The sequence below is a fragment of the Oncorhynchus nerka genome, linkage group LG12 (genome assembly GCF_034236695.1).
Source record: "Oncorhynchus nerka isolate Pitt River linkage group LG12, Oner_Uvic_2.0, whole genome shotgun sequence".
NCBI lineage: Eukaryota > Metazoa > Chordata > Actinopteri > Salmoniformes > Salmonidae > Oncorhynchus > Oncorhynchus nerka.
Window position 1 is genome coordinate 86,603,711 of NC_088407.1, and position 21,556 is coordinate 86,625,266.

General features: G+C 48.4%; 1 protein-coding gene across 1 annotated transcript in view; it reads left to right on the top strand.

The window, feature by feature from the left end:
- Window positions 1–21,556, top strand: part of LOC115138853 (ninein-like) — a 100,040-nt gene that overhangs the window by 44,351 nt on the left and 34,133 nt on the right. Inside the window, 16 exon segments of the mRNA XM_065025907.1 lie at window positions 4,099–4,239; window positions 5,511–5,631; window positions 5,633–5,677; window positions 10,071–10,181; window positions 10,396–10,485; window positions 10,707–10,845; window positions 11,386–11,510; window positions 12,387–12,623; window positions 12,777–13,969; window positions 14,797–14,895; window positions 16,506–16,575; window positions 17,346–17,534; window positions 19,303–19,347; window positions 20,188–20,268; window positions 20,520–20,633; window positions 21,322–21,465. Of these exon segments, the coding sequence (XP_064881979.1) occupies window positions 4,099–4,239; window positions 5,511–5,631; window positions 5,633–5,677; window positions 10,071–10,181; window positions 10,396–10,485; window positions 10,707–10,845; window positions 11,386–11,510; window positions 12,387–12,623; window positions 12,777–13,969; window positions 14,797–14,895; window positions 16,506–16,575; window positions 17,346–17,534; window positions 19,303–19,347; window positions 20,188–20,268; window positions 20,520–20,633; window positions 21,322–21,465 (2,944 nt within the window).

Sequence of the window (21,556 nt, forward strand, 5' to 3'; positions counted from 1 at the left end):
GCAGTAGTATCTAACTAAATGCTTGTGTTCCCAGCTCCAACAGTGCAGTAGTATCTAACTAAATGCTTGTGTTTCTAGCTCCAACAGTGCAGTAGTATCTAACTAAATGCTTGTGTTCCCAGCTCCAACAGTGCAGTAGTATCTAACTAAATGCTTGTGTTCCCGGCTCCAACAGTGCAGCAGTATCTAACTAAATGCTTGTGTTCCCAGCTCCAACAGTATCTAACTAAATGCTTGTGTTTCTAGCTCCAACAGTACAGTAGTATCTAACTAAATGCTTGTGTTCCCAGCTCCAACAGTGCAGTAGTATCTAACTAAATGCTTGTGTTCCCAGCTCCAACAGTGCAGTAGTATCTAACTAAATGCTTGTGTTCCTAGCTCTAACTAAATGCAGTGTTCCCAGTAGTATCTAACTAAATGCTTGTGTTTCTAGCTCCAACAGTACAGTAGTATCTAACTAAATGCTTGTGTTCCCAGCTCCAACAGTGCAGTAGTATCTAACTAAATGCTTGTGTTCCCAGCTCCAACAGTGCAGTAGTATCTAACTAAATGCTTGTGTTCCTAGCTCCAACAGTACAGTAGTATCTAACTAAATGCTTGTGTTCCCAGCTCCAACAGTGCAGTAGTATCTAACTAAATGCTTGTGTTCCCAGCTCCAACAGTACAGTAGTATCTAACTAAATGCTTGTGTTCCCAGCTCCAACAGTGCAGTAGTATCTAACTAAATGCTTGTGTTCCCAGCTCCAACAGTGCAGCAGTATCTAACTAAATGCTTGTGTTCCCAGCTCCAACAGTACAGTAGTATCTAACTAAATGCTTGTGTTCCCAGCTCCAACAGTGCAGTAGTATCTAACTAAATGCTTGTGTTCCCAGCTCCAACAGTGCAGCAGTATCTAACTAAATGCTTGTGTTTCTAGCTCCAACAGTATCTAACTAAATGCTTGTGTTCCTAGCTCCAACAGTGCAGTAGTATCTAACTAAATGCTTGTGTTCCTAGCTCCAACAGTATCTAACTAAATGCTTGTGTTTCTAGCTCCAACAGTGCAGTAGTATGTAACTAAATGCTTGTGTTCCTAGCTCCAACAGTACAGTAGTATCTAACTAAATGCTTGTGTTCCCAGCTCCAACAGTGCAGTAGTATCTAACTAAATGCTTGTGTTCCTAGCTCCAACAGTGCAGTAGTATCTAACTAAATGCTTGTGTTCCTAGCTCCAACAGTGCAGTAGTATCTAACTAAATGCTTGTGTTCCTAGCTCCAACAGTACAGTAGTATCTAACTAAATGCTTGTGTTCCCAGCTCCAACAGTACAGTAGTATCTAACTAAATGCTTGTGTTCCTAGCTCCAACAGTGCAGTAGTATCTAACTAAATGCTTGTGTTCCCAGCTCCAACAGTGCAGTAGTATCTAACTAAATGCTTGTGTTCCTAGCTCCAACAGTGCAGTAGTATCTAACTAAATGCTTGTGTTCCTAGCTCCAACAGTGCAGTAGTATCTAACTAAATGCTTGTGTTTCTGGCTCCAACAGTGCAGTAGTATCTAACTAAATGCTTGTATTCCCAGCTCCAACAGTACAGTAGTATCTAACTAAATGCTTGTGTTTCTAGCTCCAACAGTGCAGCAGTATCTAACTAAATGCTTGTGTTTCTAGCTCCAACAGTATCTAACTAAATGCTTGTGTTTCTAGCTCCAACAGTGCAGTAGTATCTAACTAAATGCTTGTGTTCCCAGCTCCAACAGTGCAGTAGTATCTAACTAAATGCTTGTGTTCCTGGCTCCAACAGTGCAGCAGTATCTAACTAAATGCTTGTGTTCCTGGCTCCAACAGTGCAGTAGTATCTAACTAAATGCTTGTGTTCCCAGCTCCAACAGTATCTAACTAAATGCTTGTGTTCCCAGCTCCAACAGTGCAGCAGTATCTAACTAAATTCTTGTGTTCCTAGCTCCAACAGTATCTAACTAAATGCTTGTGTTCCCAGCTCCAACAGTATCTAACTAAATGCTTGTGTTTCTAGCTCCAACAGTGCAGCAGTATCTAACTAAATGCTTGTGTTCCCAGCTCCAACAGTGCAGTAATATCTAACTAAATGCTTGTGTTCCTGGCTCCAACAGTGCAGCAGTATCTAACTAAATGCTTGTGTTCCTGGCTCCAACAGTGCAGCAGTATCTAACTAAATGCTTGTGTTCCTGGCTCCAACAGTGCAGCAGTATCTAACTAAATGCTTGTGTTCCTGGCTCCAACAGTGCAGCAGTATCTAACTAAATGCTTGTGTTCCCAGCTCCAACAGTATCTAACTAAATGCTTGTGTTTCTAGCTCCAACAGTGCAGCAGTATCTAACTAAATGCTTGTGTTCCCAGCTCCAACAGTGCAGTAGTATCTAACTAAATGCTTGTGTTCCCAGCTCCAACAGTATCTAACTAAATGCTTGTGTTCCCAGCTCCAACAGTATCTAACTAAATGCTTGTGTTCCTAGCTCCAACAGTATCTAACTAAATGCTTGTGTTCCCAGCTCCAACAGTATCTAACTAAATGCTTGTGTTCCCAGCTCCAACAGTATCTAACTAAATGCTTGTGTTCCCAGCTCCAACAATGCAGTAATAATATTTTGAATGGTTAATTTTACAACTCTATTGCTCATAAACAATAGACATACTGGAATACACATGCCCACACAGATGCACCATAATCAGACGCTTATCAGACCAGTAGAAATCTACACTGCTCCTAATCTGAGTGGAATATAAAAACAGTTTCTCTTTCTCCTAGGTTCATATCATTCAAAATAGTAGATCAGTGTTGGAGTTAGATCTTTTGATTAACTTACCGATTTTTGTTTTTCAGGGAGAACGTGTCCTCAGGATCAGTTATGACGTAACACTAGGTTTTATAACATTTTTTATCTAGGCAAGTCAGTTAAGAACAACTTCTTATTTACAATGACGGCCTAGGAACAGTGGGTTAACTGCCTGTTCAGGGGCAGAACGACAGATTTGAACCTTGTCAGCTCGGGGGTTTGAACTTGCAACCTTCCTTCCGTTTGAACTTGCAACCTGCCGCCTCTACACTCTAACCACTAGGCTACCCTGCCGCCTCTACACTCTAACCACTAGGCCTCTACACTCTAACCACTAGGCTACCCTGCCACCTCTACACTCTAACCACTAGGCTACCCTGCCGCCCCTCCACTCTAACCACTAGGCTACCCTGCCGCCCCTCCACTCTAACCACTAGGCTACCCTGCCGCCTCTACACTCTAACCACTAGGCTACCCTGCCGCCTCTACACTCTAACCACTAGGCTACCCTGCCGCCTCTACACTCTAACCACTAGGCCTCTACACTCTAACCACTAGACTACCTGCCACCCCTACACTCTAACCACTAGGCTACCCTGCCACCTCTACACTCTAACCACTAGGCTACCTGCCACCTCTACACTCTAACCACTAGGCTACCCTGCCACCTCTACACTCTAACCACTAGGCCTCTACACTCTAACCACTAGGCTACCCTGCCACCTCTACACTCTAACCACTAGGCTACCCTGCCGCCCCTCCACTCTAACCACTAGGCTACCCTGCCGCCCCTCCACTCTAACCACTAGGCTACCCTGCCGCCTCTACACTCTAACCACTAGGCTACCCTGCCGCCTCTACACTCTAACCACTAGGCCTCTACACTCTAACCACTAGACTACCTGCCACCCCTACACTCTAACCACTAGGCTACCCTGCCACCTCTACACTCTAACCACTAGGCTACCTGCCACCTCTACACTCTAACCACTAGGCTACCCTGCCACCTCTACACTCTAACCACTAGGCCTCTACACTCTAACCACTAGGCTACCCTGCCACCTCTACACTCTAACCACTAGGCTACCCTGCCGCCCCTCCACTCTAACCACTACGCTACCCTGCCGCCTCTACACTCTAACCACTAGGCTACCCTGCCGCCTCTACACTCTAACCACTAGGCCTCTACACTCTAACCACTAGACTACCTGCCACCTCTACACTCTAACCACTAGGCTACCCTGCCGCCCCATTCTAAATGGTTGTATCATGTTTTGATTAGCTTCCGTGTTTCTCCCCCCCAGCGAGCGTGTTGATCATGAACGCAGAGAGAAAGAGAAGATTCGCTCTGACCTGGACAAAGCCGACAAGTTAAAAACCCAGCTGGCTGCTGAGGTGGACGAGCATCACTCTGCCATCGAACGCATGAATGACCTCAACCTCAGGTAATGTTCCCGTGACCTCAACCTCGGTTAGCGTTCCGTGACCTCAACCTCGGTTGGCGTTCCGTGACCTCAACCTCGGGTGGCGTTCCGTGACCTCAACCTCGGTTGGCGTTCCGTGACCTCAACCTCGGGTGGCGTTCCGTGACCTCAACCTCGGGTGGCGTTCCGTGACCTCAACCTCGGTGGCGTTCCGTGACCTCAACCTGGTGGCGTTCCGTGACCTCAACCTCGGGTGGCGTTCCGTGACCTCAACCTCGGGTGGCGTTCCGTGACCTCAACCTCGGGTGGCGTTCCGTGACCTCAACCTCGGGTGGCTGTTCCGTGACCTCAACCTCGGGTGGCGTTCCGTGACCTCAACCTCGGGTGGCGTTCCGTGACCTCAACCTCGGGTGGCGTTCCGTGACCTCAACCTCGGTTGGCGTTCCGTGACCTCAACCTCGGGTGGCGTTCCGTGACCTCAACCTCGGGTGGCGTTCCGTGACCTCAACCTCGGTTGGCGTTCCGTGACCTCAACCTCGGGTGGCGTTCCGTGACCTCAACCTCGGGTGGCGTTCCGTGACCTCAACCTCGGGTGGCGTTCCGTGACCTCAACCTCGGGTGGCGTTCCGTGACCTCAACCTCGGGTGGCGTTCCGTGACCTCAACCTCGGGTGGCGTTCCGTGACCTCAACCTCGGGTGGCGTTCCGTGACCTCAACCTCGGGTGGCGTTCCGTGACCTCTTCGACCCATTCATTCATTGATGGCTGTTGTTTTCATTTGTATTGTATGTATGGTACTTGTAACCTGGCAATGTCTTTCTTGAATGTCCCTGAGGGGATAATTGAAGATTTTGTACATAAAGTTGAATCGAATGGGGCCTCCCGAGTGGCACAGCAGTCTAAGGCACAGCATCGAAGTGTTATGGCGTCACAGACCACCTCTCAGCTTCGTTAGGGGAGGGGCTTTACTTTGTGCTCTGGCGACTCCTTGTGGCGGGCCGGGCGACTGCAGGCTGACAGCGGTAGTCAGTTGAACGGTGTTTCCTCCGACAACCTTGTTGCATCTGGCTTCCGGGTTAAGCGAGCGGGTGTTATGTTTCGGAGGATGCATGACTCGACCTTCGCCTCTCCGGAGCCCGTTGGCGAGTTGCAGCGATGAGACGAGATCGTAATCACGAAAAGGGGGTAAAAATTACAGCAAAATAAATTGGGGTGAATCTAAGGAATGGAGTCAAATGAAATGGGATTGAATTTAATGTTTTTTTTCCCACCCCCCCTGTGTTTGTTCTGCAGGAAACTGGAGCAGGAACACAGGGAGAAGCTGGTGTCTGTCAGGTCAGAGCTCATTATAGAGATGGACCAGATTCAGCAGCAGAAAGAGAAACTGGAGGCAGAGATGGAGAAGCTCAGAGACTGTCACAGTAACCTTCCTCAGAGACCACCTCTCACTTACTGTCAAGGTAACCAACACAGACCACCTCTCACTTACTGTCAAGGTAACCAACACAGACCACCTCTCACTTACTGTCAAGGTAACCAACACAGACCACCTCTCACTTACTGTCAAGGTAACCAACACAGACCACCTCTCACTTACTGTCAAGGTAACCAACACAGACCACCTCTCACTTACTGTCAAGGTAACCAACACAGACCACCTCTCACTCACTGTCAAGGTAACCAACACAGACCACCTCTCACTTACTGTCAAGGTAACAACACAGACCACCTCTCACTTACTGTCAAGGTAACTAACACAGACCACCTCTCACTTATGGTCAAGGTAACCAACACAGACCACCTCTCACTCACTGTCAAGGTAACCAACACAGACCACCTCTCACTTACTGTCAAGGTAACCAACACAGACCACCTCTCACTTACTGTCACAGTAACTAACACAGACCACCTCTCACTTACTGTCACAGTAACTAACACAGACCACCTCTCACTCACTGTCAAGGTAACCAACACAGACCACCTCTCACTTACTGTCAAGGTAACCAACACAGACCACCTCTCACTCACTGTCAAGGTAACCAACACAGACCACCTCTCACTTACTGTCAAGGTAACCAACACAGACCACCTCTCACTTACTGTCACAGTAACTAACACAGACCACCTCTCACTCACGGTCACAGTAACTAACACAGACCACCACTCACTCACTGTCACAGTAACCAACACAGACCACCTCTCACTTACTGTCAAGGTAACCAACACAGACCACCACTCACTCACTGTCACAGTAACTAACACAGACCACCTCTCACTCACGGTCACAGTAACTAACACAGACCACCACTCACTCACTGTCACAGTAACCAACACAGACCACCTCTCACTTACTGTCAAGGTAACCAACACAGACTACCTCTCACTTACTGTCACAGTAACTAACACAGACCACCTCTCACTCACGGTCACAGTAACTAACACAGACCACCACTCACTCACTGTCACAGTAACCAACACAGACCACCTCTCACTTACTGTCAAGGTAACCAACACAGACCACCACTCACTCACTGTCACAGTAACTAACACAGACCACCTCTCACTCACTGTCACAGTAACTAACACAGACCACCTCTCACTCACTGTCACAGTAACTAACACAGACCACCTCTCACTCACGGTCACAGTAACTAACACAGACCACCACTCACTCACTGTCACAGTAACCAACACAGACCACCTCTCACTTACTGTCAAGGTAACCAACACAGACCACCACTCACTCACTGTCACAGTAACTAACACAGACCACCTCTCACTCACTGTCACAGTAACTAACACAGACCACCTCTCACTCACTGTCACAGTAACTAACACAGACCACCTCTCACTCACTGTCACAGTAACTAACACAGACCACCTCTCACTCATGGTCACAGTAACTAACACAGACCACCTCTCACTCATGGTCACAGTAACTAACACAGACCACCTCTCACTCACTGTCACAGTAACTAACACAGACCACCTCTCACTCATGGTCACAGTAACTAACACAGACCACATTTCACTCACGGTAACTAACACAGACCACCTCTCACTCACTGTCACAGTAACTAACACAGACCACCTCTCACTCATGGTCACAGTAACTAACACAGACCACCTCTCACTCACTGTCACAGTAACTAACACAGACCACCTCTCACTCACTGTCACGGTAACTAACACAGACCACATCTCACTCCCTCACGGTAACTAACACAGACCACATCTCACTCCCTCACGGTAACTAACACAGACCACCTCTCACTCCCTCACGGTAACTAACACAGACCACCACTCACTGTCACGGTAACTAACACAGACCACATCTCACTCCCTCACGGTAACTAACACAGACCACATCTCACTCCCTCACGGTAACTAACACAGACCACATCTCACTCCCTCACGGTAACTAACACAGACCACCTCTCACTCCCTCACGGTAACTAACACAGACCACCTCTCACTGTCACGGTAACTAACATCAATAAGGATCTATCATGGTCCAAACACACAAACATACTCGTGATGAGAGCACGACAGCACCTATTCCCTGTCAGGAGGCTGAAAAGATGTGGCACGGCCCCTTAAATCTTCAAAGAGTTCAACAGCTGCACCGTTGAGAGCATCTTGACTGGCTGCATCACCGCCTGGTACGGCAACTGAAAGGCAGCCCACGGCAAGGCGCGACAGATGGTGATCATGGCCCAATACATCACTGGGGCCCGAGTTCCCATGCCATCTAAGACCTCTATACCAGGGGGTGTCAGAGGAAGGTACAAACTAATTCAGACTCCAGCCACCCAATAAATAGACTGTTCTCCGTGCTACTGTCTGGAACCAACAGGACCCTGAACACCTTCTACACCCAAGCCATAACACTGCTACAATGACACACACTACATACACCCACTCCACGTAACATATCTCATACATGCATACTGACTCCACATTTGCCACACAAGTTGCTGCTGCTGCTCTGTCTATCCTGTTGCCTAGTCACTTCACCCCTACCTATATGTACAGTTGAAGTCAGAAGTTTACACTCACCTTAGCCAAATACATTCAAACCAATTTTTTTCCACTATTCCTGCCATTTAATTCAAGTAAAAATTCCCTGTCTTAGTTCAGTTAGGATCCCCACTTTATTTTAAGAATGTGAAATGTCAGAATAATAGTAGGGAATGGTTTATTTCAGCTTTTATTTCTTTCATCACAATCCCAGTGGGTCAGAAGTTTACATACACTTAATTAGTATTTGGTAGCATTGTCTTTAAATTGCGTTAGCCTTCCATTAGCTTTCCACAATAAGTTGGGTGAATTTAGGCCCATTCCTCCTGACAGAGCTGGTGTGTAACTGAGTCAGGTTTGTAGGCCTCCTTGCTCGCACACGCTTTTTCAGTTCTGCCTACAAATGTTCTATAAGATTGAGGTCAGGGCTTTGTGATGGCCACTCCAATACCTTGACTGTGTTGTCCTTAAGCCATTTTGCCTCAACTTTGGAAGTATGCTTGGGGTCATTGTCCACTTGGAAGACCCATTTGCGACCAAGCTTTAACCTCCTGACTGATGTCTTGAGATGTTGCTTCAATATATCCACATAATTTTCCTGCCTCATGATGCCATCTATTTTGTGAAGTGCACCAGTCCCGTCTGCAGCAAAGCACCCCGACAACATAATGCTGCCACCCCCATGCTAGACGCATGGGATGGTGTTCTTTGGCTTGCAAATCTCCCACTTTTTCCTCCAAACATAACAATGGTCATTATGGCCAACAGTTCTATTTTTGTTTCATCAGACCAGAGGACATTTCTCCAAAAAGTACCATCTTTGTCCCCATGTGCAGTTGCAAACCGTAGTCTGGCTTTTTTATGGCGGTTTTGGAGCAGTGGCTTCTTCCTTGATGAGCGGCATTGAAATACATCCACAGGTACACCTCCAATTGACTCAAATGATGTCAATTAGCCCTATCAGAAGCTTCTAAAGCCATGACATAATTTTCTGGAATTTTCCAAGCCACAGTCAACTTAGTGTATGTAATTTTCTGACCTACTAGAATTGTGATACAGTGAAAGATAAGTTAAATAATCTGTCTGTAAACAACTGTTGGAAAAATTACTTGCACAAAGTAGATGTCCTAACCGACTTGCCAAAACTATAGTGTTTGGAGGGGTTGAAAAACGAGTTTTAATGACTCCAACCTAAGTGTATGTAAACTTCCAACTTCAACTCTACATATCTACCTCAATTACCGCGTACACCTGCACATCAACTCAGTGCTGTTACTCCCTGTATATAGCCATGGCATTAGCTGGTACTTCCTGTATATAGCCATGGCATTAGCTGGTACTTCCTGTATATAACCATGGCATTAGCTGGTACTTCCTGTATATAGCCGTGGCATTAGCTGGTACTTCCTGTATAGAGCCGTGGCATTAGCTGGTACTTCCTGTATATAGCCGTGGCATTAGCTGGTACTTCCTGTATAGAGCCGTGGCATCAGCTGGTACTTCCTGTATAGAGCCGTGGCATCAGCTGGTACTTCCTGTATAGAGCCGTGGCATCAGCTGGTACTTCCTGTATAGAGCCGTGGCATTAGCTGGTACTTCCTGTATAGAGCCGTGGCATTAGCTGGTACTTCCTGTATAGAGCCGTGGCATTGTTTTAAATCTTTCCATCGTTGGCAAAGCACCCGTAAGTAAGAATTTCACTGTTAGTCTACACCTGTTGTTTGCTAAATATGTGACAACAAATATACACATTTTATTTGAACCCACACGCTTAACCCTCACTCCTCACGGTTAACCCTCACTCCTCACGGTTAACCCTCACTCTAACTTCAGGAAAGTAGGTGTCTGGAGATGGAGCTGCTGGTCAGCACTGAGAAACTGTTGGCGGCAGAAAGCCAAGTCCGCGAACTGCAGAATAACCTGGATAACATCCTGAAGGAGAAGGTAAAGACCTTTCTCTCCTGCAGTATTGTGTACTGACATGAACTGCTTTCGGGGCTCGCAGTCGCAAAGGGACCCATTTCAATAATATACATGTTACTGTAGTAGATGTCCATAGTAATCTGTCACACATTTTTCAGTTCTGCCTAATGGAATGAGACTCTATATCTATTCTGAAGTATTTGTCTGTAAGAAGTTCTGGTTCTGTTTTCCTCAGTTTGGGGATCTGGACCCGGGCAGTGCAGAGTTCTTCCTACAGGAGGAGCGTCTCGGACGGCTCCGCAGCAGCTATGAAGAACAGTCCCGGGTAAGAGGCAGGGGCACGCTGGGGCAGGGGCACGCTGGGGCAGGGCCGGGTAATAGGTCTCACTGGAACCAATCCATCAATTAATCATTAAAACTATCAGTCAATCCATCAACTAACTGTAAACATACTAATTCAGAGGTAGGTTGCCTATTTATAAAAAAATAATAATAATACTAATATTTATTTTGACAGATTTTTATTGTGGATGTGTTTTGAGACAGGAGCTACAGGATCGTATTGACGAGCTTCAAGCAGAACTGCAGGAGTACCACAACTTGGGCCGAACCTCTCAGCCCTGTCTCAAACCCTCGCTGTCCGAGGAGCTGGGGAGTACGAGTCCTGGCATGGAGTCAGACCCAGGTACATTGAAGCAGAACGTGGGTTGTTGTGGGGGGGGGTGGGGGGTAGGTTCCGTCCCAAATGGCACCTTATTAGTAGTGCATGTTTTTAGATGCCCTATGACCTTCAGAGTAGACGTTTGCAGGGTATGTCAGGGGACTTTCAGAGTAGACGTTTGCAAGGTATCTGAAGGTCATAGAGATGCTGCTTGAGCAAGGCAAGATGTTGAATTGTTCATCTTGATCACGTAAATACTAGTTATTTGGATGCATGGAGTTTAAAAATGATATCTTTTAAATTTTGGGGGATCTGTGATTTTGCCCATTTTACAACAGCTATCTAGTCAAACACATTGCATAGCTAAAGAACATGAGAGCTGGTTAGTAGTTCCTTCCTCACCTGTCTGTTTGCCAGAAGAGGACTGGCCATCCATCTGAGCCTGGTTCCCCTCTAGGTTTCCTTCCTTCGAGGGAGTTTATCCTGGCCCCTGTACTTCAGCGTTGCTTGTTTGAGGTTTTACAACTGCTGATGGGGAGAAAAAATGCATTTGATTGTCCTCAGGCCTGGGCTTGGAGGAGGGCCAGCCATTGTTCAACATGAGTCTGGAGGCAGAGATGATGCTGGAGAGGCTGAAAGAGAAGCACCTCCAAGAGATGGAGGAGCTACAGGCTCAGCTGGAGAGCAAGGTGACACTTAAATATCTAGCCGCACTTCAACAGAATTTCCTAAAGCAATCCATATTTCACTGTGCCATGTTTACTTTATCGGAGACAGATTGGGTGTCGCTAGATGGGGCAGTCCCCACTCCTTTATCGGAGACAGATTGGGTGTAGCTAGATGGGGCAGTCCCCACTCCTTTATCGGAGACAGATTGGGTGTAGCTAGATGGGGCAGTCCCCACTCCTTTATCGGAGACAGATTGGGTGTAGCTAGATGGGGCAGTCCCCACTCCTTTATCGGAGACAGATTGGGTGTAGCTAGATGGGGCAGTCCCCACTCCTTTATCGGAGACAGATTGGGTGTAGCTAGATGGGGCAGTCCGGAGACAGATTGGGTGTAGCTAGACAGTCCCCCTTTATCGGAGACAGATTGGGTGTAGCTAGTGGGGCAGTCCCCACTCCTTTAGACAGATTGGGTGTAGCTAGGGGCAGTCCCCACTCCTTTATCGGAGACAGATTGGGTGTAGCTAGATGGGGCAGTCCCCACTCCTTTATCGGAGACAGAGCTAGATGGGGCAGTCCCGGAGACAGATTGGGTGTAGCTAGATGGGGCAGTCCCCACTCCTTTATCGGAGACAGATTGGGTGTAGCTAGATGGGGCAGTCCCCACTCCTTTATCGGAGACAGATTGGGTGTAGCTAGATGGGGCAGTCCCCACTCCTTTATCGGAGACAGATTGGGTGTGTAGTGGGCAGTGTCCTTTATCGGAGACAGATTGGGGTAGCTAGATGGGGCAGTCCCTAACCACAAACCTGGGGGCCACACAGACCACACTCGGAGACAGATTGTTTTGTTCTTTGTCGGAGACAGAGCTGAGTATGATTTATCCCCGTGCCATTACAGGTGAGTGAATTTGACCAGAAGGTGGAGGAGCAGAAGATGGACCTGGAGACCCAGAAGGCAGCCTTGTCTCTGCACTACATGGAGGAGATCCAGGCTCTACACGGTGAGATGTCCAGCAGCCAGAACAGAGCCCTGGAGCTCCAGGCCCAGCTAGAGCAGGCAGAGGAGGAGCGGGCTGGCTTGGAGCAGAGGCAGGCTGGGGAGATGGAAGAGCTGGAGCAACAGCAAGAGGAAGAAGTGAGTAGAGGACTGTGTGACCCAGTTGGTTAAAGCATGGCACTTGCGGGGAATCATGGGTTCGATTCTTGCTGGGGCCACCCATACAAAAATGTATGCGCTCAGTGATAAGTATGGTAAATGGCGTATATTCCATTATTTGATTTATATTAGGTGAGCGGCCTGGAGCAGCAGCTCCTGGAGTCCCGCACCCAGGCTGCCTCCCTGGGGGAGCAGCTCCTGGAGGCCCGCACCCAGGCTGCCTCCCTGGAGGAGCAGCTCCTGGAGGCCCGCACCCAGGCTGCCTCCCTGGGGGAGCAGCTCCTGGAGTCCCGCACCCAGGCTGCCTCCCTGGGGGAGCAGCTCCTGGAGTCCCGCACCCAGGCTGCCTCCCTGGGGGAGCAGCTCCTGGAGGCCCGCACCCAGGCTGCCTCCCTGAGGGAGCAGCTCCTGGAGGCCCGCACCCAGGCTGCCTCCCTGGGGGAGCAGCTCCTGGAGGCCCGCACCCAGGCTGCCACCCTGGGGGAGCAGCTCCTGGAGGCCCGCACCCAGGCTGCCACCCTGGGGGAGCAGCTCCTGGAGTCCCGCACCCAGGCTGCCACCCTGGGGGAGCAGCTCCTGGAGTCCCACACCCAGGCTGCCTCCCTGGAGGAGCAGCTCCTAGAGGCACAACGGGCGAAAGGTGAGTTGGGCCTGGACACAGAGATGCAGGAGCTAAGGAAACGACATGCCGCGGAACTCAACAAGCTGGACGAGGAGCACAAAGAGATCCTTTTGACCAGGATGGAAGAAGAGCGGGGGAAGCTACAGGAGGAGACGGCGGAGGTGGAGATGAGGCTGTTGGAGGAGTGGGAGAGGGAGAAGCTGGAGTTGCAGCAGAGCCACGAGGAGACAGTGAAGGCTGGGATAGAGGAGGTGGAGATGAGACTCATGGAGGAGTGGGAGAGGGAGAAGGCTCAGTTGAACAAGCAGAGTAACGAGTCGCTGCAGACCACGTTAGAGGAGGCGATGTTACGACTAGTCAAGGAGCAGCAGAACAGGGAGGCCAGGCTCACTGAGCAGTGGGAGCTGGAACGAGCTCGGCTTCAGCAGTGTCATGAGGCGGCTCTCCTCACCAGGTTAGCCGAGGAGCACCTGAAGCAGCAGGAGGAAACTGAGAGGAGGCTGAGGGAGGACTGGGACAGGGAGAGACTCCAGCTGGAGGAGGAATATGAGGGGGTGTTTCGGGAGCGGCTGCAGGAGGAGAGGCAGAGCCTAAAGGAGGCCCACAGATGGGCCATGCAGGAACTGAGTGCCAAACACCATGAGGAGAGGGAACAGCTCAGAAGTCTCCTGGATAAACTGCGGGAGGACATCGCTGAGGAGCGGTAAGACTGTCTAACTGTTACATTGTTTAGGGTTTATGTCCCAGCATTGACTATTTGTCCATTAAAAACCTGCATTCTTGATAAAATCCTTAAGCATGTTTACTTAATGTCAGTGTTGTAGTAGTAGAGACCTGTCTGGAGACCACATAGTGAGTGTCTTGGTCTTGTCTCTGTGCCGGATACATTTGTACTTGGCTTGGTCTCGGACAGTGTGGACTAGTCATTTCTTCCTGAGACAAAGGACGTAAAAAGGTCATTGTCAGCTTCCATTCAGTCAGCGCATTAAACCGCCTCTGGGTTCGCGCCCAGGCTCTGTCGTAACCGGCCGCGACCGGGAGGTCCATGGGGCGACGCACAATTGGCATAGCGTCGTCCGGGTTAGGGAGGGCTTGGTTGGCAGGGATATCCTTGTCTCATCGCGCACCAGCGACTCCTGTGGCGGGCCGGGCGCAGTGCGCGCTAACCAAGGTTGCCAGGTGCACTGTGTTTCCTCCGGCACATTGGTGCGACTGGCTTCCGGGTTGAAGGCGCGCTGTGTTAAGAAGCAGTGCGGCTAGGTTGGGTTGTGTATCGGAGGACGCATGACTTTCAACCTTCGTCTCTCCCGAGCCCGTACGGGAGTTGTAGCGATGAGACAAGATAGTAGCTACTTCAACAATTGGATACCACGAAATTGGGGAGGAAAAAAAGTGGTTTGCAATATCAGTGGGTTTTGTAATGAAACATGGTGCGGAGTTTGCCTCATTGCCTTTTAGCTCCACAGCTTTTTTACTTTGTTTCATAGTACAGATCTTCTGTTCCTGACTGTTTTCCTCTGTTGGCTGTAGGCGTGAGGTGGGTCGCCTAGTAGAGGAGAACCTTTTACTCACACAGAAGATGTCAACGCTGAAGGAAGAGTACCTGAAGGACAGCCAGAAGGAGATGCTGTGAGAAACCTCATGTTCATGGACATCAGTTTCCTGCTCCTGGGGACCATTTTAATTTAATTACCCTAGCAATCTTCCCTGGTGTAGTGGAGGGTAAATGCAGGTTACTCACCTTTTGCCCCGAAAAATGCATTGAAAGTATAGGGAGGACAACTTTCTTCACTAACTGCCGATCAGAGTTTATCCACTTTTTTTTTTTTTTTTACCTCTAGGGGGTGTGGGACAGTAGCATCCCACCTGGCCAAAATCCAGTGAAATTGCAGAGTGCCAAATTCAAAAACAGAACTACTCATTATAAAAATTCATAAAACACAGTCGGTTTAAAGATTAACTTCTTGTTAATCCAACCACGGTGTCAGATTTCAAAAAGGCTTTATGGCGAAAGCATACCATGCGATTATCTCAGCAGCGCCCAGACAAACATTACATTTGACCTTTATTTAACTAGGCAAGTCAGTTAAGAACAAATTCTTATTTTCAATGACGGCCTAGGAACAGTGGGTTAACTGCCTTGTTCGACAGATTTGTACCTTGTCAGCTCGTGGGTTTGAACTTGCAACCTTCCGGTTACTAGTCCAACGCTCTAACCACTAGGCTACCCTGCCGCCCCCATTACAAACAGTTATCAGCCAAGTAGAGGAGTTACATTTTATCGCTATTTCTGACTTGTGTATCACTTTGATGATCTTCATATGGTTGCACTCACAAGACTCCCGTTTAAATGTTTGTTTTGTTCGATAAAGTCCCTCCAAAAAACCTCTGTTTTGTTCGCGTTTTGTGCAGTCAAAACAGGCAGATGAAAAATCTGAAAAGTATCAGTAAAGTTCGTAGAAACATGTCAAACGATGTTTATAATCAATCCTCAGGTTGTTTTTAGTCATAAAAATCAATAATATTTCAACCGGACAAAAGCTTCGTCAATATAAAAGGAAAACAAGAAAGGCTCTCGGTCGCGCGCATGAAAAACCTCTGGGACACTGAAGTGTCCACTCACTCAGTGGTCTTACTCCCTCATTTTTCAGAATACAAGCCTGAAACAATTTCTAAAGACTGTTGACATCTAGTGGAAGCCATAGGAAGTGCAATTTGAATCATACGTCAATGGAATCTGTATAGGCAGTTAATGGAAAACTACAAACATAAATCCATCCAGGAAGTGGGATTTTTTTTCTCTCTGGTTTTTTTGACTGCCATTTCAGTTCTGTTATACTCAGACATTATTTTAACAGTTCTAGAAACGTTTGAGTGTTTTCTATCCAAATCTACTAATTATATGCATATCCTAGCTTCTGGGCCTGAGTAGCAGGCTGTTTAGGACACGCTTTTCATCCGGAGGTGAAAATACTGCCCCCTACCCTAGTGAGGTTAACCACTACATCACTGCTAGCACTTTCACACCTGATTCAACTAATCAGCTTATCAATCCTTTGATTAGTGGAATGAGCAGGTGTGTTAGTGCTAGGGCAAAAACTCAAATGTGTACCACTAAGTCCCCAGGACCAGGACTGAAACACTGTTGTAGAGTATCGAAGCCCCGTAGTATGGTACAATTTATATTTTACATTTCATTGGGTCGTTGAACTTGCACTTTTCTTCTCCCCCTATCTTAGCTTCAAACTGGAGCATTTCAGGAAGGAGAAGATTTCTGCGCAAAAGAAGGCAGAGAGTTTCAAGAGACAGGTAGGACGGGAGTTTCACGAGACGGGTAGAGCGGGAGTTTCACGAGACGGGTAGAGCGGGAGTTTCACGAGACGGGTAGGGCGGGAGTTTCACGAGACGGGTAGGGCGGGAGTTTCACGAGACGGGTAGGGCGGGAGTTTCACGAGACGGGTAGGGCGGGAGTTTCACGAGACGGGTAGGGCGGGAGTTTCACGAGACGGGTAGGGCGGGAGTTTCACGAGACGGGTAGGGCGGGAGTTTCACGAGACGGGTAGGGCGGGAGTCACGAGACGGGTAGGGCGGGAGTTTCACGAGACTGGTAGGGCGGGAGTTTCACGAGACGGGTAGGGCGGGAGTTTCACGAGACGGGTAGGGCGGGAGTTTCACGAGACGGGTAGGGCGGGAGTTTCAGGAGACGGGTCGGGCGGGAGTTTCAGGAGACGGGTCGGGCGGGAGTTTCAGGAGACGGGTCGGGCGGGAGTTTCAGGAGACGGGTAGGGCGGGAGTTTCAGGAGACGGGTAGGGCGGGAGTTTCAGGAGACGGGTAGGCGATATTAATGTTAACCTTTGACTTGGTTCTAGGGGCTGTGCATTGCACTTAAGACCGCCCTACCTTGTTCCTTTGTGCGAACACGGGCAATACATGGCAACTCTAATAAATCTGGATCAGTGTCAGAAACATGCCATTTTTCTCTATATAGTGAACTACTTTTGACCAGGGTGCAGGCCCTAGTGCGCTATATAGGGTTCCATTTGGGACGACCCCTAAACCTGCATCCCCCCCCCCGTAGATCTCAGTGCTTCGTCTCCGCAGTCAGCAGCTGGAGGATGAGAACGGGCTGCTGTCGGAGAAGAACGCCCAGAATGCAGCAGGAGTGGAGGGGTTGAGCCAACAGCTGGGGGAACTGCTCAAACAGAGTGAGAGACAGGAAGCTGTCAGAGACCAGCAACGTACTGTACCGGAGGATGAGAGGATGAAGGTAAATGAAGAGTAGGTGGATGGTTCAGGATTTTGGCAGTGAAGCCCTTATCTACCTTCCCAGAGTCGGGTCAAGTCATGGCAAACCCAGTCCCAGGGGGGGGGTCTGACTGTTGGCTCCGGGGGGTCTGACGGTTGGCTCCGGGGGGGGGGGGGGGGTCCCAGGATAAAGGGACTATGGGTGCAGTTGAAATCGGCCAGGGGCACAATTTTGGTTGGTGTTTGTTGCATTTGGTATTATGTTGAATTCTGCTTATATCACACTATACCATAATATACAAAGTTCAAATGCCGAGACCGCTGATTGAGTGCTTTTGAAATGATGGTTTGGTGTCAATCTGTATCAGCACAATGAACAGCGCCCTACACACAAAGCAAGGCCATTTTGGTAACGAATATAGGATGCGAGATGGAATGTTTTGTAATCGGTGAATTACCCTATGTGAATGCAGCCACACACCCATAATAATGCTTGTTCAAACTACATAGACTATGGCTAATAACACTTAATGCTATTTTTACAGCTAAGCTAAGAAGCTAACTAAACTCTAGTGGTGAGGCAGAGTTGATTTGAAGCAGTTTCAACAATTAACTTGACCACGCCCTTTATAATATTCACTTAGCCTATCACAGATGAGAAGCTTTTTGCTTTTTATGGAAACCCAAAGGAGTCATACCTAACCGCCCCTGTGACTTTCCATAGCCCCCCCTACATGTCCATGGTGCTGACACAGCACAGAGGAGAGAGGTTGCTGCACTATCTGTGTCACTCAATCCTATATTTCTATTGGGACATCAAACTAAAAGTTGAGGGGGCTCAAGTTTCAACTGGGGCTGGGGGGGTCCTGACGGTTGGCGCCGGGGAGCGTCTGACGGTTGGCTCCGGGGGGGGGGGGGGTCTGACGGTTGGCTCCAGGGGGGGTCTGACGCGTGGCACCGGGGGGTCTGATGTGAGGAGTGATGTCTGAGTCCAGTATGAAAGAAGTTAAAGTAGGTTAACAAGCCAATGCTTATCTAGAGTAAAACATGGTACGAGTCCATCTCACTCTGGGGAAGTTGATCAAGTACTTCATTGATAGTATCCCCAAACTTTCCCTTTTGATTGTACTCATGACCTGTTTCTCAATTCATCTCGATTCCTCCTTGTTCCTCTTCCTCAAATTCATTGGACAAGATTACAACATTTCCCTGCTCACTGGTTTTCCTCTCCGATGCGTTTTAAGGAGGAAATGAGGATAGAAGGACTGGATAAATAGCACCCCAATCGCTTGTTCTCTAACGACTTGTTCTCCTGTATCAGATGGCAGTGTGTGTGACTACCCTGGAGGCGGAGCTAACCAACGCTGTGGAAGGGACTGTACTACTATTGGCTAACGACTTGTTCTCCTGTATCAGATGGCAGTGTGTATGACTGCCCTGGAGGCGGAGCTAACCAACGCTGTGGAAGGGACTGTACTGTACTACTATTGGCTACTTGTTCTCCTGTATCAGATGGCAGTGTGTATGACTGCCCTGGAGGCGGAGCTAACCAACGCTGTGGAAGGGACTGTACTACTAACGACTTGTTCTCCTGTATCAGATGGCAGTGTGTATGACTGCCCTGGAGGCGGAGCTAACCAACGCTGTGGAAGGGACTGTACTACTATTGGCTAACGACTTGTTCTCCTGTATCAGATGGCAGTGTGTATGACTGCCCTGGAGGCGGAGCTAACCAACGCTGTGGAAGGGACTGTACTACTATTGGCTAACGACTTGTTCTCCTGTATCAGATGGCAGTGTGTGTGTCTGCCCTGGAGGCGGAGCTAACCAACACTGTGGAAGGGACTGTACTACTATTGGCTAACGACTTGTTCTCCTGTATCAGATGGCAGTGTGTATGACTGCCCTGGAGCTGTGGAAGGGGAGCTAAACCAGACACTGCCCTGGAAGGGACTGTGGAAGGGACTGTACTACTATTGGCTAACGACTTGTTCTCCTGTATCAGATGGCAGTGTGTATGACTGCCCTGGAGGCGGAGCTAACCAACACTGTGGAAGGGACTGTACTACTATTGGCTAACGACTTGTTCTCCTGTATCAGATGGCAGTGTGTATGACTGCCCTGGAGGCGGAGCTAACTTGTTCTCCTGTATCAACGCTGTGGAAGGGACTGTACTACTATTGGCTAACGACTTGTTCTCCTGTATCAGATGGCAGTGTGTATGACTGCCCTGGAGGCGGAGCTAACCAACACTGTGGAAGGGACTGTACTACTATTGGCTAACGACTTGTTCTCCTGTTCAGATGGCCTGCCCTGGAGGCGGATAACCAACACAGATGGCAGTGTTCTCCTGTATCAGATGGCTGCCCTGGAGGCGGAGCTAACCAACGCTGTGGAAGGGACTGTACTACTATTGGCTAACGACTTGTTCTCCTGTATCAGCATGCGGAGCTAACCAACACTGTGGAAGGGACTGTACTACTATGACTGTTCCCTGTATCAGATGGCGTGAGCTAACCAACGCTGTGGAAGGGACTGTACTACTATTGGCTAACGACTTGTTCTCCTGTATCAGATGGCAGTGTGTATGACTGCCCTGGAGGCGGAGCTAACCAACACTGTGGAAGGGACCCTGGAGACTTGTTCTCCGTATCAGATGGCTAACTGCCCCGGAGCTAAACGCTGTGGAAGGGACTGTACTTCTAGAGGAGGGCAAGGCCCAGCTGGTGCTACAACTCAATACCCTCAGAGATAAGGTGAGATGTGAGCAGATGATAAACATTATGTAGTAAAAATCTATTATAATAATTTAACTCACTTTTTAAAAATGTGTATTCAACTTTTATTTATCCAGGTTAGTTTAGTATTTTGCAAGAGAAACCTACTAGCACTTTCTGTATATTATATACAGTATGTTACACATGGATGTAGGGTTTTCGGTACATTATGGTTAAATTGGTTATACGGTACATAAAACCACACTCTTCTTCACTGTGTCCACCTGTAGGTAGCTAAGATGGGGGCTGTAGAGTGTCGGCTCTCCTCCCTCCTGCAGGAACGCAAGGCTTTGGAAAAACAAACCCAGGGATTACGTAACCAGCTAGCCAAGTCTCAGGAGAGGGTAAGGATGCTCTGTTCAGTCGGGGCAACCTTTTACACTGCCTGGCCAATAGTAGTGCACTGTTACACTGCCTGGCCAATAGTAGTGCTCTGTTACACTGCCTGGCCAATAGTAGTGCTCTGTTACACTGCCTGGCCAATAGTAGTGCTCTGTTACACTGCCTGGCCAATAGCAGTGCTCTGTTACACTGCCTGGCCAATAGTAGTGCACTGTTCTAGGGAATAGAGGGTGCCTTTTGGGACATACCCTCTTCAACCACTTATGACACAGTAATGATCTACGATTAAAATGGTTACTACTTTCTTTCAATATCATCATCATTTATAATGTACAGAATGTTCTGTGTGTGTCAAGCCAAAGACACATTTCAAGGACAATTAAGTATTTCTAATTAATTATGCAAATATTCACTAATTCTATGACTCCTGTTGATTTGTGCGTTTAGTCAATATGCTTTGCAGTGTCAGCCAATATTCATGTAAAGTTTCCAAGAAATCCTGGTTGGAGGATTCCTGAATCACAAGGGAATAATCAGGAAATCCGGACTCCACCAACCAGGTTTTCTGGAAAAACAGGGAATTTAAAGGAAAGTTAGGGGAATTTAAAGGAAAGTTAGGGGAATTTAAAGGAAAGTTAGGGGAATTTAAAGGAAAGTTGGGGGAATTTTGACCAAGGTGGTTTCTCTCAGAACCAGGTGTTGGAGGAAAGCCTGCAGTCTGACCTCCAAAGCGCCCGTCTCAAGTCAGACCTCCGCGTGTCACAGCAAGAGAAGGACGCCCTCAAACAGGAAGTGATGTCACTGCACAAACAGCTGCAGAGCGGCAACGACAAGGTGAGGCCTACTATGATGACACGTTGATTGGCTGGTTTCAGGTTGGTTGGTTGATTGGCTGGTTTCAGGTTGATTGGCTGGTTTCATTGGC